Source organism: Aristolochia californica, unplaced genomic scaffold (genome assembly GCF_029961685.1).
Source record: "Aristolochia californica isolate CCGP_79_NKW_82.1479 unplaced genomic scaffold, dmAriCali1.0.hap1 SCAF_8, whole genome shotgun sequence".
NCBI classification, from domain to species: domain Eukaryota; kingdom Viridiplantae; phylum Streptophyta; class Magnoliopsida; order Piperales; family Aristolochiaceae; genus Aristolochia; species Aristolochia californica.
Genome location: NW_027182279.1, coordinates 41,115,730 through 41,129,372, shown reverse-complemented (window position 1 = coordinate 41,129,372; position 13,643 = coordinate 41,115,730). Strand labels below are relative to the sequence as shown.

The following is a 13,643-nucleotide window of genomic DNA, read 5'->3' as shown; positions in this document are numbered from 1 at the left end:
CAGAAAAGAAAATGCTTCGTCCAGCAGCAGAACAGAGACGAGACTTCCACATAACAAAAAAAAAAAAAAATGTTAATTCTGTAGCAAGATCGCTTCACCATCAAATAAAATTCATGAATTCATAGCGTCTATTTACAGAGCAAGTAATTGTAACGTTTTTGTTTTCTGGGCAAGAAAGAAATTCCAGAAAAGAAGAATAGAGCAGTGGCCGTGGCATGTAATCTGTACCACACGAACGGTGGATTTATAATAAATCAGTTCACCAACCATAGTCCATGTGCCACATGGGGTTTAATAATTTGAACTGTTGATCTTGCGGGCCTCAGTAAACAAGAAACAAGACAAAAGTGGTTTTTTCCGACGTCGGGCCGAGGGAGAAGACGAGTCGCTGCTTTCCTAAATCCAAATAAACGATTTTAGATCGCACATTGGAGCAGCATTATTTGATGGTTTTGGTTTTGCAGAGAAAAAAATGGCCAATGGCAAAGAATTTTTAGTGGGGAGAGGGAAAGAGAATTATGGGCAAGGCATCGCTCCCTTTCTTGCGGGAACAGCCTGTGGGGAATCAAACCACGCGGTCTGTCTGTCTCAATTAATTACTTTATTTTCTCGTTCTTTCTTTCCAAATGGCTGCTTTGCATGATCGTTTCATAAAACTTTCACTAATTCTGCTAATGTCTGGCCATATAATTTGACCATTTGCATTCACAGATCACGGAAGGGGAGATCAACTTTTGATCACAGTAGAAGATAAATGAGACTCGTTTCTTCCTTTAAATAGTTTTGATTCTTCTTCTTCTTCGTCGTTTTCTCCTGATTGGAAGGGAGTTTCATAGTTTCAAACAGATTTTAAGAGTTTGATGGTTCATGCTTGATAATTCTTGGGGTTTTATATATTGGTTAAACATCTAATACGTGGTATTAAAGTAAGACTGGTATGTGTAAAGTTTCAAAGGGGAGTTCACATTCGAACCATTGCGCTTAATTGTGTAGATCACGCTCATTACAATGGGTAAAAGAAAGCTACTTCATTCAGATTGATAACAAAAACTGATCTTAAAAGGTCTAACGTTAAGTTTGAGCGTACGAAGTGGCTAATTATTCTTTTTTTCTGTTTTCGTCAAAAGAGCATTGACTGTTCATAACTACTACACATTCGTGATTCAGCTTCACTTGCTTCCTTGACTCCTTCTTTAATACCAATTAATCCCCAAAGGCGCTCGTCCCCCTCTGAACCGTTCGCAGGCAATGTCGCATTTGACATCGAGAGCAGCAACTAAAGGTCACTTCCCACCATGTCTGCCATTATTTTAATGCAGCGGGGAGATGGGGTTAAGGGCAGGAGGGATGCAAAGGTGAAGAAGAAATAAGAAACGACGAGGTGACGTGAGAGCAACATGTAGATATGTAATGGCTGCTCCCATTGACATTTTCATCGTTCATGAACTCTAATGCACACAAAGTGGGAATCTATAGCAGCCCATCGGGGAGACTGGGTTTGCTCTTTGTTGAACTGGAACGGTTGAACCAGTCTCCCAGAGCGACCAAAGTTTTTTAGAAAAAAAGAAAAGAAAAAACTGTCTTCAACTTGATTGATACCGATCTAACGTACCATAAGAAACTACTAGAGGATGAAATTTTAATGGAGGATGGAGGTCAGAAGCGGCTGTTAATTTGAAGAAATTAAATGAAAATTAAGAGAGTTTAGTTTCGAAAACAAGATCGAAGTAGATTTGAGTCGATCGGATGATTAATCAGAGAGAGAGTTGGGAAAGAAGATCAGTCAACAGGAAAAAAAAAAAAAAAAAAACGGAGAGGAAACACGAAGGTGGGGCGACGCGCCTTCAGTAGAGTCCAGTTTAGTGTAGGAACCGCGAGACCAGTAGACCACAGACATTGACATTTATATAAAGTCTCTGGGTCTCTCACGAGTCTTCTATTAAACGCGTAAAAATAGAAAGAGAAAGAAATACGCAGCCGAAAAAATAGAGGAAAATCTTCATTTTTCATTCCGACTGATTTGGTTGCGTCTTATATTTCCCATTTCGTCGTAGGTGCCGCTGCCGCTTCTACTGTTGTTTGTGTACAATCAAACAAGTCCAATCGCATAGGGTTTTGTTCCTCTGTTTGCTTGGGATTTCCTCTCTCTCGCGTCGGGGCTTCGGATCCGAGTCCCACGTCGAGGAGAAGCAATACGGAGAATTATTTCGTCGCGCCTTCATTAGTTTCGGCGGAGTCGCGGTAGAGAGCCATCTTCATAAACCTGTCTCGTCCACTTTTCGACTTACTGATTTTTTGTTGATCAACGTTCTATTGGTGCCTATTTTCTCGTCTGTTGATTCAAGATCGTCTTCGGATAAAGTAGTGCAAAATTGCAGTTCTTGATTGAATTTAGCGGCGATTTGTCATTTCTTCCATCAGGGTGAAGATGTGAGCGAGCATCCATGTGCAGATCTCGATCATCAGCGGTGGGGCCTTTTCAGATGGGATTGCCCAAACGATGACCAATTCCCGACGATACGATTACGAAGAAGAGGACGAAGAAGAAGAGGAAGAGGAAGAGGAAGAGGAAGAGGAAGAGGAAGAAGAACAAGCCCAGCGAAAAGAAGAAGAGGAAGAAGAAGAGGAGCAGTTCTTCGAGACTTTCGACCGGATCTTGTCGTGTTCGTCGTCTTCGTGTTCGTCTGACAACGACGAAGGACCCGCGGCCTCATCCCACCAGCGCAATCCCGATTATGCGTCATCTTCTCCTGACCCAATTCCGCCACCTATCCGATTTCCCATGGCTACCGTTTCCACTTACGATGTCTGGATCGCAGAGCCCGCCTCTGTTCACGAGCGCCGCCAGCGTCTTCTCTCTCAGTTGGGTCTCGCTTCTGACAAAACCCTCTCACGCCGCGGTTCATCTGTTTCCGAATCTACTCCCACTCCTCAGCACGCCCACTGTCCAAGAGACGCCGCAGACGTAGCCGCCGCCCGCCGATCTGCATCCTGCGACCAACTAAGCCAGCAACAGCAAGATATCTCCTCCAATTCCCGAATTACTCGCTCCAGTTCAGATGGTGCCAATACCGTTGATCACTGCAGTAGTAGCCCCTTCTTTCGTTCTTCACTTGTTCCCAGTTCAGCTCAGCCTGAAGCCTCTTCCCCTCTTGTACATAGTAACCGCCAAAGCCCGTCCTTTACTGTTCTATCCAAACAGGCTAGCAGCAATGGACCTTCGCCTGCCCCGAGTAAACCTCCAAGCGGCAAGTTTTCCCGGAGGTCCGAGGAGATTAAAACGTCCGACCACTTGATTACGAATTCCCCTTCCAGAACTCCTAACGGTAGTCATCAGCAGCACTTCGATGACGTCGATGATTCCGACAGCGCAAGCGCAGACTTTGATCACAGGGTATGCACTATTAAAAATCTAGACAATGGCGAGGAATTTGTCATCAACGAGATTGGCGAAGATGGCATGTGGAACAAACTACGCGAAGTAGGCACTGGACGCCAGCTCACTAGAGAAGAATTCGAGATGTGCGTCGTGGGCCACTCCCCTATCGTCCAGGAGCTGATGCGTAGGCAGAATGTGGAAGAATCCTCGGGTAGGAACAGGAATGACACGAACCCTGTTGATGCAAATGGCGGGGGTACCAAATCAAAGAAGAAAGGAGGTTGGTTCAGAAGTATAAAGAATGTCGCGAGCTCCGTGACTGGGCACAGCCGTGAAAGGAGAAGCAGTGACGAGAGGGACACTTCCTCTGAAAAAGGTGGGAGGAGGTCCAGCTCTGCTACAGATGATAGCCAGGACGTTCTGTTGCACACGCCTGAGAGAACCAAAGTCAGATACTACGGAAAGTCATATAAAGAGCTATCTGCCCTATATATGAGTCAAGAGATCCAAGCTCATAGTGGATCCATTTGGAGCATCAAGTTCAGCTTGGATGGGCAGTACCTTGCTAGTGCTGGGGAAGACCGTGTTATTCACATCTGGCAGGTCATTGAATCTGAGAGAAGAGGCGATTTGTTGATAGAAAGAATGGAAGAAGGGAATCCAATTTTTTTCTCAGTGGTCAACAGCTCACCAGAACCTACTCTTCTATCTACCAATGGGGATTCCAACCATTTGGAGAAGAAGAAAAGAGGGAAACTATCTTATAGTAGGAAATCTGCAAGCTTCGACCATGTTATGGTGCCTGAAAATGTTTTTGCTCTTTCTGAGAAGCCAGTCTGCTCTCTTCAGGGTCACCTTGCTGATGTGCTCGACCTCTCTTGGTCCAAGTCTGAGGTTAGTTCTTACACTTGTTATGCTCTGTACTGCACTTTTAAAATCAGTGATATGGACAGGAATTAATGGATGACGTGAAATTGTCCTGCATATCTCATGTTGCTTGTTAGATAAAACAAATTACTTGCTTTAGGCGGATGAAAAACATGAATTGCAAGAGTGGTGGCTTCCTTACTTGGTGATTGATAGCAGAGGCTTTTTCACCATTCAAGGCAAGTTACACAATTATGGAAGTGAGGATGAACTATGTTTGATCTAATCCAACAACATGCACTTGGAATACCTTCGAGGATTTCTTTAGTGGATTTGCCCAAACAACACCTTTTTATTCTCTTTTTGGCCTGCTGATTCATTTATATTTAGTGGATAGACTTCTCAGTTTGCTGTGAAAGTAAGAACCTCAAACAAGAACATAATTTATAATTGACTAGCATGAAACTATGCAAAATTTGTATACTATAAAATAGTTCGGCCATGTAGTACATGAGCTTTCAAGATGGCTCATTTGCATATTTCTTGCGGTGGACTACTGTCTATTGAGTTTTTCTAGTGCTTGTCTACCTATAAGAATTATGTTCCTTGCGATCAATAATTGCAACTCTGAGATATGGAATCCAGTAAATCTTTTACTACAAAGAGTCATATGTATGGATCACATACAAATTTTTAACACTAGTTAACAAGATTTTAGTAGCACTAGAACTGGAGCTTGTTATTGGGCCTGGAAGCCCTCTAAAAGAGAGTTTGTAGAGAATTTTCCTGGTTGTAAAAAATATGGTGAAGACTTTCTTTCTGTTTTCATGAAATTTAATGCCCTTTTAGGCAATGATGAAAACCTGCAAGTTGATTAGGGTCTTTGGTGGTTAATTCAAGCCTTCTAAAGAGAGTTGAAGGATACTTTGCTACTGATTTAAAATTTATGATAGAAGATTTTACTTCAGATGAGATGATATGTTAGACTCCTCTAGGCATTAATAGATGTGAAATTTCTCATTGAGAAAGGTGCAAGATGATCATGATCTTTTATGCATAATTCATGCCTTTTGGGAAGGTAATATAGCACATGGATTCTGTTGAGTTTCCACCATCATGCCCTCAAGGGGAATACAATCTTGGAGTGATGGGGTTAGAGCCCATAAGTTCGATTGGAATTATATTCAGACGCTCTCATAGAGAGGAAGATGAGTTGGGCATCTAGGATCTTTTATAGGCTTGAGAAATTTGAAAGTTGGGGTATGAGGAAGAGATTCTTTGGGTCAAATAACAACTAATAGAATGGAAAAATGGGTGGTCCAGTGGATTTGATCAGTAATCCTTTGAAAATGAACTGGCAAATGTTAGGAGTAAACATATTAAAAACCCACTAAAGGAATGATGATGGACTTCTTAGGATGTGTGCCCAGTTTTGGGAGCAGGATTTTGTTCCTCCTGATAAAGTGAGATGGATTGCTTGATTTTGATAACATGTTAGACAGTTAGCAGGCTGTGGCTGGCTAGTAAGATATCCTGTGGTGGCCTCTTTGATTTCTTCTTCAGAGACTGACTCGTTTTCAAGCGCTGCTCCCACTCTTAATTTGTGGGAAAGGATTCAGCAATAGTCACAAAGTGGACGAAGCCTTAACCATGACAATCCATGGGTATACTCAATTTGTAGAAGATTAATTTTCTCTTATTTAAAAGCATTTAACATCGTTTGGTCAAATTCCCATTGAAATTCTTAGGGATGGTGGTGGCAGAAAATGACATGGGTGGAAGTGGTGTGGAAAGACTTGAAAAAGGATACACAACAGTGTAGCTAAGAATTGATAGAGCAGAATGGTGGAGAAGGATTCATGTGGTTGACTCAATGATACAATCACAGTTTTGTTAAGGTTCTAACAATTATGGTGAATTTTTATCTTGAGCACAATCGGGCAAAGATTACTGAGTATTAATGCATAGTAATTGTGTCATCATGTGACGGCTTCATACAAGTGTCTTTACTGGGAGAAAGAGTAGTCGTTGTGCATTTTGTTAGTTTGGCGAATGGTTCCTTCACTCTTTTTTATATTATTTGTCTTCTTTCCCTTTTCTAGACATGTGTGATTGGTTTTTTTATTTTCAATTAATTTTACCTTTGTCCTGTTCAATATTCCTTCATATTGCGATTTTATAATTTTTGGTAGGTACACTTTTCTAGTATTCTGGTGGTCTGAATAGATGTTTTATGTGCATTCAGAAAGCCAGTTCTTGCTCTTAATAGAACTATTGTATTCTTGCTTCTTCTAGTATCTGCTTTCATCTTCAATGGACAAGACAGTTAGGCTTTGGCACATGTCTATCAGATGTTGTTTGAAGGTGTTTTCCCACAGTGATTACGGTATGTATTTTATGGTTCTGTGACTTTTCTTTCTGAGTTGATTATGTTCATCACATTTATGAGTTGACTTGGCTCATTCAAGAATCATATGGAGGAAGTATTTCAGTTCCTTAAGAGCCTGAATTTAGTAGGTATTGGTTCAGCGTGCCTTTATTAATGATTCTTAGAACTGTAAGCTATTTTGAGCCAACTGTTAGAGTTTGGCTACATTTGGCTCTCACAATCCTGTATTGATTTCTGCAATTTTTTCAGAACCAGTGCATTTCAAACATTTGATTCTTCTCATGTCACCTACTCCTTCACGTTTTAAATTTTGTGTGTTTTTTTCAGTCACTTGCATCCAGTTCAATCCTGTTGATGACAGATACTTCATCAGTGGTTCCCTAGACTCAAAGGTCCGCATATGGAGTATTCCAGATCGTCAAGTGGTTGACTGGAATGATCTTCATGAAATGGTGACTGCTGCTTGTTACACACCAGATGGCAAGGTCTGCTTTGGTTTCTGTGACACATTTTATTTCTTCTGTTCGATAACTATAATTTCAATCTGAAACAAATAGTTCTTCTTGAGTATAGCTTTTTGTTATGTTCTCCAATTCTCAAGGAATTCAATCTGTTGGCTTTTGAAGGGGGCACTCGTTGGTTCGCACAAGGGAAGTTGTCATTTGTACAACACATCAGGTATGATCCGTAAGCATTCCAAAAAAATAAAAATAATAATAAAATAAAATCTTCTGTTTGCTGTTCTTTTACCTGAACTTTTAAGAATTTCCCATCGAACTAATACAATAGCTTTCTCTGGAAATTAGAGTTAGTTGCCTCTTCTACTCATTTGTTTGTTTTTGAGATCATCTTGTCTCACTGCTCTGAATTTGAGCACAATGACTGCTTGATGGATTTTTCTTTTTCTTTTTCTGTTATTTTTATGGGCTTCTAAGTAAATTACTTTAGATTGATTTGAAGATTCCATTATATTGTGTTATTATCCTATGCCTACCTATTGCTATCATAGCTGTCATATGTTCAAGCTCGTTGTAGTGCATGTTTAAACATTCTTTAGCCCATTTACTCTTCCATGGTTAATTATAAGTGGAGTTTTGTGAACACTGGATCCACATGGACGTTTGCCTCTTAGTGAAGCTGCTACTTACATTCTGTTTTCAATGTGATTATGTTTGTGAAATATGTGCCTCACCTCACCACTTTGTCTTGTATGTCAGACAATAAGCTTCATCAGAAAAGTCAAATAAATCTCCAGAACAAGAAAAAGAAATCACAAGTGAAGAAGATCACCGGTTTCCAGGTATCAACATTAGGTTAGATTTTATTTTATGTTATTTTAATTTCATTTGGTCTTGCTGGTTATAATATGTTGCAATTTAGAGATATTAATGACTGTCTCAATATTCACGGATGTCTGAGTTTCTTTAAGTGCACTGCTACATCTGAGCTTATATTCAGTTAGTGATCAATTTATTGAACAGTTTGCCCCAGGAAGTTCCTCAGAAGTACTGGTAACCTCTGCAGATTCACGGATCAGGGTTGTGGATGGAGTTGATCTTGTTCACAAATTTAAAGGTAACTGTTAAGGTCATCTATGCTTCATTGATCTGCAGTATTCCATAAATCTTCTTCTAGGTTGTGGGTAATGGTTGTCATAAGTTTGGAAAAGATAAAGCCACAAGACAACAAGATTGGAAAAGATAAAAGCAACACCTCTATTGACCACCTAAACCACTTCTCCTGAAAGAGTTCCATTTAAAGGATTTTGCCAGAAATGTGGCTATTGTTTTTACTGAATGTAGACATTCTCTCCAAAAGTTTGCGTATACCCTTTCGCTACCAGCCGAGCTTTGTACCGTTCAATAGAGCCATCAACGTTATATTTGATAGTATAAACCCAACGACACCCCACAATAACTGCTCTTGCAGGTTGATCACATAGATTCCATGTTCCCCGAGACACCAAAGCACTCATCTCATCATCCATAGCTTGTTTCCATTCTAGAGAGCACAAGACTTCCTGCACTGAACGAGGTATATGGGAAGTAGATAATGACATAACAAATGACTTGAAGGATGGGAATAAAAAATCAAGTGACACATATTTGGATATCGGATGAGAAGTACAAGACCGTTTACCTTTTCATAGACTAATAGGCAGGTCCAAATCAGAGACAACAGGATTTGCAGGCAATGAGGAAGTTGGTGGATCATGAGAAGAGAGCTCTGTAGAGCTATCTACTAGAGGCACTGTAGGAGTACGAGAGCGACGACTGTAAAAACGAAGAGGCAATGAAGAACTCGATGACGCTTGCACATCCAAAACTGCAATAGGAATAGGACAGTCTGAAGGAGATTTAGGTGATACAGGAAGCTCAGTAGATGATGAAAAATATGGAGTATGTTCAGAAAAGGTCACACGGCTGACACATATGTTTTCCGTCGAATAGGATCATAACATTTGTACCCTTTTTGTTGACGAGAATATCCCAAAAAAACACATTTGACAGACTGAGGTGACAACTTATCGACCGAAGTTCCAAACATATCAACAAAACAGGTACATCCAAAAATACGAGGAACACACCAAACAATTTACAATTGGGTTTTAAAACCTGAAGTGGAACTTGACCACTCAAAACAGTTGAGGGCATACGATTAACCAAGTAGCACGAAGTTAAAACTGAATCTCCCCATAAAGATTTAAGAACATTCATATGCAATAATAGTGTCCTTGTAACCTCAAGGAGATGTCTATTTTTACGTTTAGCCACCCCATTTTGTTATGGTGTATAAGGGCAGGATGTTTGATGGGTAATACCATGAGAATCACAAAATATTGAAAATTTATGGTTAAGATATTCCAAACCATTGTCAGTACGAAGTAAATGAACGCATGCACCAAATTGATTTTTTATTTCATTGAAAAATTTGAGGAATACATCAAATACTTCGGACTTCTCCCGTAGGAGATACACCCAAGTGACTCTACTGAAATCATCAATGAACGACACAAAATACTTAAAACCAAATGGGCTAGGAACCCGACATGGACCCCATACATCAGAGTGGATTAATCAAACAACTTGGTGTTTTGACTAGAACTAATTGGGAAACTGGAGCGAAGATGCTTTCCCAGCTGACAAGATTCTCAATCAAATGAAATATCGGCTAGCAGAGAAGGAAAAGACTGACACAACTTAGCTGGGAGATATATTTACCAAGGCTTTGGGGAGACGTGAACATGTATCCTTTAGTGAAAAGCTGGGATTGGTTGATATCTACTCTCCAGCTTGAGGGGTAGTGTTAAAATACAAGTTCAGGGGTATTTTGGTCATTTGTTATATTTTCAATATTACATTTTTCTCTTATAGTATGGTTATTAGATAGAGAATGTCTGATTTTATCTCTAGTTAAATTTTCATTCAATTTAGACATGTATTTTGGGAGATACCGAGCCAGAAAGGCCCTTCTTCTTTATAATCAGGGTTTAAGTGAAATTTTACAATAGGACAAAAATGCCCCTCATTACTCAAAATTACATATCTCCTAAAATACATGTCTAAATTGAATGAAAATTTAACTAGAGATAAAATAAGACATTCTCTATATAATAGCCATACTATAAGAGAAAAATGTAATATTGAAAATATAAGAAATGACCAAAATACCCCTGAACTTGTATTTTAACACTCCCCCTCAAGCTGGAGAGTAGATATCAACCAATCCCAGCTTGTCACTAAAGGATACATATTCACGTCTCCCCAAAGGCTTGGTAAATATATCTCCCAACTTGTCTAAAGACTTTCCATAAGGAGTTACCACCTTCCCTTGCATAACTGCATCTCTAATGAAGTGGCAGTCAACCTCTATATGTTTCGTTCTCTCATGGAATACAGGGTTACTGGCAATAAGAATGGTTGTCTGGTTATCACAATTCATAACCATAGGGTTAGGTAACATAAAACCAAACTCAAGAAGCACAGACTTAATCCACGTAAGCTCACTAACTGTATGAGTCATTGCTCGATACTCGGCCTCTGCATTGGACCTAGCCACAATTGTTTGTTTCTTACTTTTCCAACTTATCAAGTTGCCTCCAACAAAACAACAGTAGCCTGATGTAGAACGTCTATCCATCTTACACGCAGCAAAATCAGCATCAGAATACCCAAGTACATCAATTTTCCCATTATGAGTATACAGAAGACCTTTTCCAGGTGCACCCTTCAAGTACTTCAAAATCCTTTGAGCAGCTTCTAAATGGACTTTCTTAATCCTAGTTTACTGGTTGGGAGAGAACCAAAACATGCAGAACCTTACTAGTTCAAAATTCTCTTCAATTTCATACTAGCATAGTTGAAACAAAGAAATGAGTCCTAATTTTAGAGTCATGGATGAGCTCTTTGAATCAAGGAATGAGACCCTCCCCCAAAATACTTATTTTTAACTTACTCTTAGGGTTTTGTAATGCATGATTTAATAAAAGAAGAGAAAAATCTGGGAGAAGAGGACTTGTGTAGAGAAAAGCTCTGAAATTAGAGAGGATCAAAGAAAAAGGAAAAGAGAAGTAGGGGTAGAGAGGGAGTGGCTGTAATAAGGAGGAGTGTCAAGTTTCTGTTCGTCGTGTGCTTATATAGTTAATATAAAAAAGTCCTTACGAGAATAGAAAACCCAGTAAACACACTAAGTGGGGTTTAAATAAATTGTCAGTACTATAAATTAATCAAGTTACCTAACATCCTTCCAACTATTGGAATAGCAATGCATAAGCCATTATTGACTCTAATGCGATCACCTCTGAGAATGAGGGGTGTTACTGATCGAACATTCACTCTCTTTTTTGTTACATTTGGTTCCTTGATATGCTTGAAGAGATTGGGCATTTTTTCTGCAGATTTTAAACAATGTTCATTGCAGAAGATGTGAAAGAAAACAGTCAAAAGTTAAAAATAGAATTTGAAATCAGCTCTGAAACTTCTTTTATCTGTTCAGTGGAATTTATTTTTAGTACAGTATAACATCTTGGAGCTAAACTCGACCAAAAAGTGTGATCTCAATGTGAAGTTTGAGTATAGTATATGGTTGAACAGTCTGTACTATGTACACGTGTACATTGTGATATATGTAATTTGTGAGAGGTAACATAATGCAGAGAGGTTTTTTTTGTCTACACATGTCAATATTACAATTTGCTTATATGTTTTGGATACTCAACCTGCTTAGATTGCATAGCTGTGTGTAAGATATAGCTTAGTTCGTGTATATTTTGCTTGGCGATCTTGTGATTAAGACTATGTCATTCATCTGTATTTGTAGGTGATTTTTTGACTGATAAGGTAACTAATGATATAGTGAGACAATACAAATCTATTGAAAGAACGGTATTAATTGTTTACATTATAATTTGCAGTACCGCATGTATGAGTGCCTGTCTCATGTCTTTAGATGTCACATAAATAGATGTTTAATATGACATGTGGAACTAACTTTTCAAAACAAAATGACATGTGGCATTGATATATATCTCGGCTACTTCTTGTTGCTCTGCATGGTCTCTACAAGTGTTTTCAAATTTATTTCAATAATAGGCTGGTGACGGAAACAATAGGCTTGCCTTATCTCGGCTGATCTCAATTGTTAAACGCAACTTTTGTTTCATAGCCATTTCTTCCTTTAAAGGGTACCTGGTGGCTTTCCGTGCAGGATTTCGCAACACTAGTAGCCAAATATCTGCTGCGTTGACTTCAAATGGCAAGTATGTGGTCTGTGCAAGTGAAGATTCTCATGTCTATGTATGGAGATATGACAGTGATTCCCGACCAAGTAGAGGAAAAGGGATCAACATGACTAAGTCATATGAACATTTTCATTGTCGAGATGTATCAGTAGCTATTCCATGGCCTGGCATCCTCCGTCCTCAAGAGTTTTGTAACAGTGAGCAACATCAAAGGGGAAGTTCTGCGTCTAACCCTGAACCAACCGAGGCAAATGGGCATGGGAGCCCTACTTTAGCATATGGATGCACCTGTAGCTCGCCAGTTCCTGATACCATGTCCAACCCAAATACTAGTTATTTCTCTGATAGGGTATCAGTGACATGGCCTGAAGAAAAGCTGTTATTGTCTACAACTACCAACGACAAGAAGATACCTCAGAGCAATGGCAGTTACCTTTCTGCACGATCAGCCTGGGGAATGGTAATTGTGACCGCTGGACTTGGAGGGGAGATCAGAACGTTTCAAAATTTTGGCTTACCAATTAGGATTTGAAGGGGGCTTTCAGTTTGGTGAAATGAGAAGTGGTAATCAGAGTTCAACACTGCTCCAGGGAATTGGTTCTTTTGGTTCTGCTCTGTGCTCCCTCTTCCTGAATCTTCAGTTATTTGTCCATCTGCATTCCGAAAATCGGACACTCATTGTTTTATGTATAGATAGTTATGATGTGGCTAGTGAGGATTGTAATATTTAAGCCATTCCTTGCTTCCATGTGCATGCTTGTATCCAAAACTGTAGAGTAAGAGCATATGACAAAAGAAAACAGAAAACAAAAAACAAAACAAAACAGCTCGATTTAATAGATTCTTTTACAATTTATTTCCCAGAGGTGCTTCCAATTAATAAAGCTCTTCTAAGTTGCAGGCACTCCAAATGTTCCGACTTTAATATTATTGTTCATGCAGCGGAGTTAGAAAAATGCCAAAACGTATGTATGAAATGCACTTCAATCTCGAGGCATTGGCTGGTGAGTAGCTTGAGTATATCAGGTTGATTCGTAACTGTTCATCGTCACTGAAATTCGAATACATAGGCTCAAAGTTGGAAACCCCCAAAATCTGTTATGTGACAGCCTCAAATAAAGACACAAGAGGGCAATCGGCTTCAGGCTTCATGGTCGTAGGTTGAGCAGAATGAATAAGAAACGAGATACCAAGTAGTTACAAATAGGGAAGCTTAGCAAAAGTTGAAGTCACTGTCCTCCCGTGTTGACAGGTTTATGGATGTCTGA

The 13,643-nt window shown here is 39.5% G+C and overlaps 1 protein-coding gene across 1 annotated transcript; it reads left to right on the top strand.

Moving 5' to 3' along the window:
* Positions 1–1,976: 1,976 nt before the first annotated feature.
* Positions 1,977–13,268, top strand: LOC137938838 (uncharacterized). The gene is made up of 7 exons (XM_068783902.1): positions 1,977–4,273; positions 6,542–6,632; positions 6,963–7,120; positions 7,262–7,313; positions 7,853–7,935; positions 8,117–8,210; positions 12,342–13,268. The coding sequence occupies exons 1-7, from the start codon at positions 2,501–2,503 to the stop codon at positions 12,905–12,907; spliced, it is 2,817 nt and encodes a 938-aa protein (XP_068640003.1). The 5' UTR covers positions 1,977–2,500; the 3' UTR covers positions 12,908–13,268.
* The last annotated feature ends 375 nt before the right edge of the window (positions 13,269–13,643 follow it).

Coding starts and splice junctions, on each gene's coding strand:
- LOC137938838 (XM_068783902.1), top strand. CDS start 2,501: ATGACCAATTCCCGACGATACGATTACGAAGAAGAGGACGAAGAAGAA. Junction 4,274..6,541: donor TCTCTTGGTCCAAGTCTGAG/GTTAGTTCTTAC, acceptor TGCTTCTTCTAG/TATCTGCTTTCATCTTCAAT. Junction 8,211..12,341: donor TCTTGTTCACAAATTTAAAG/GTAACTGTTAAG, acceptor CTTTCCGTGCAG/GATTTCGCAACACTAGTAGC.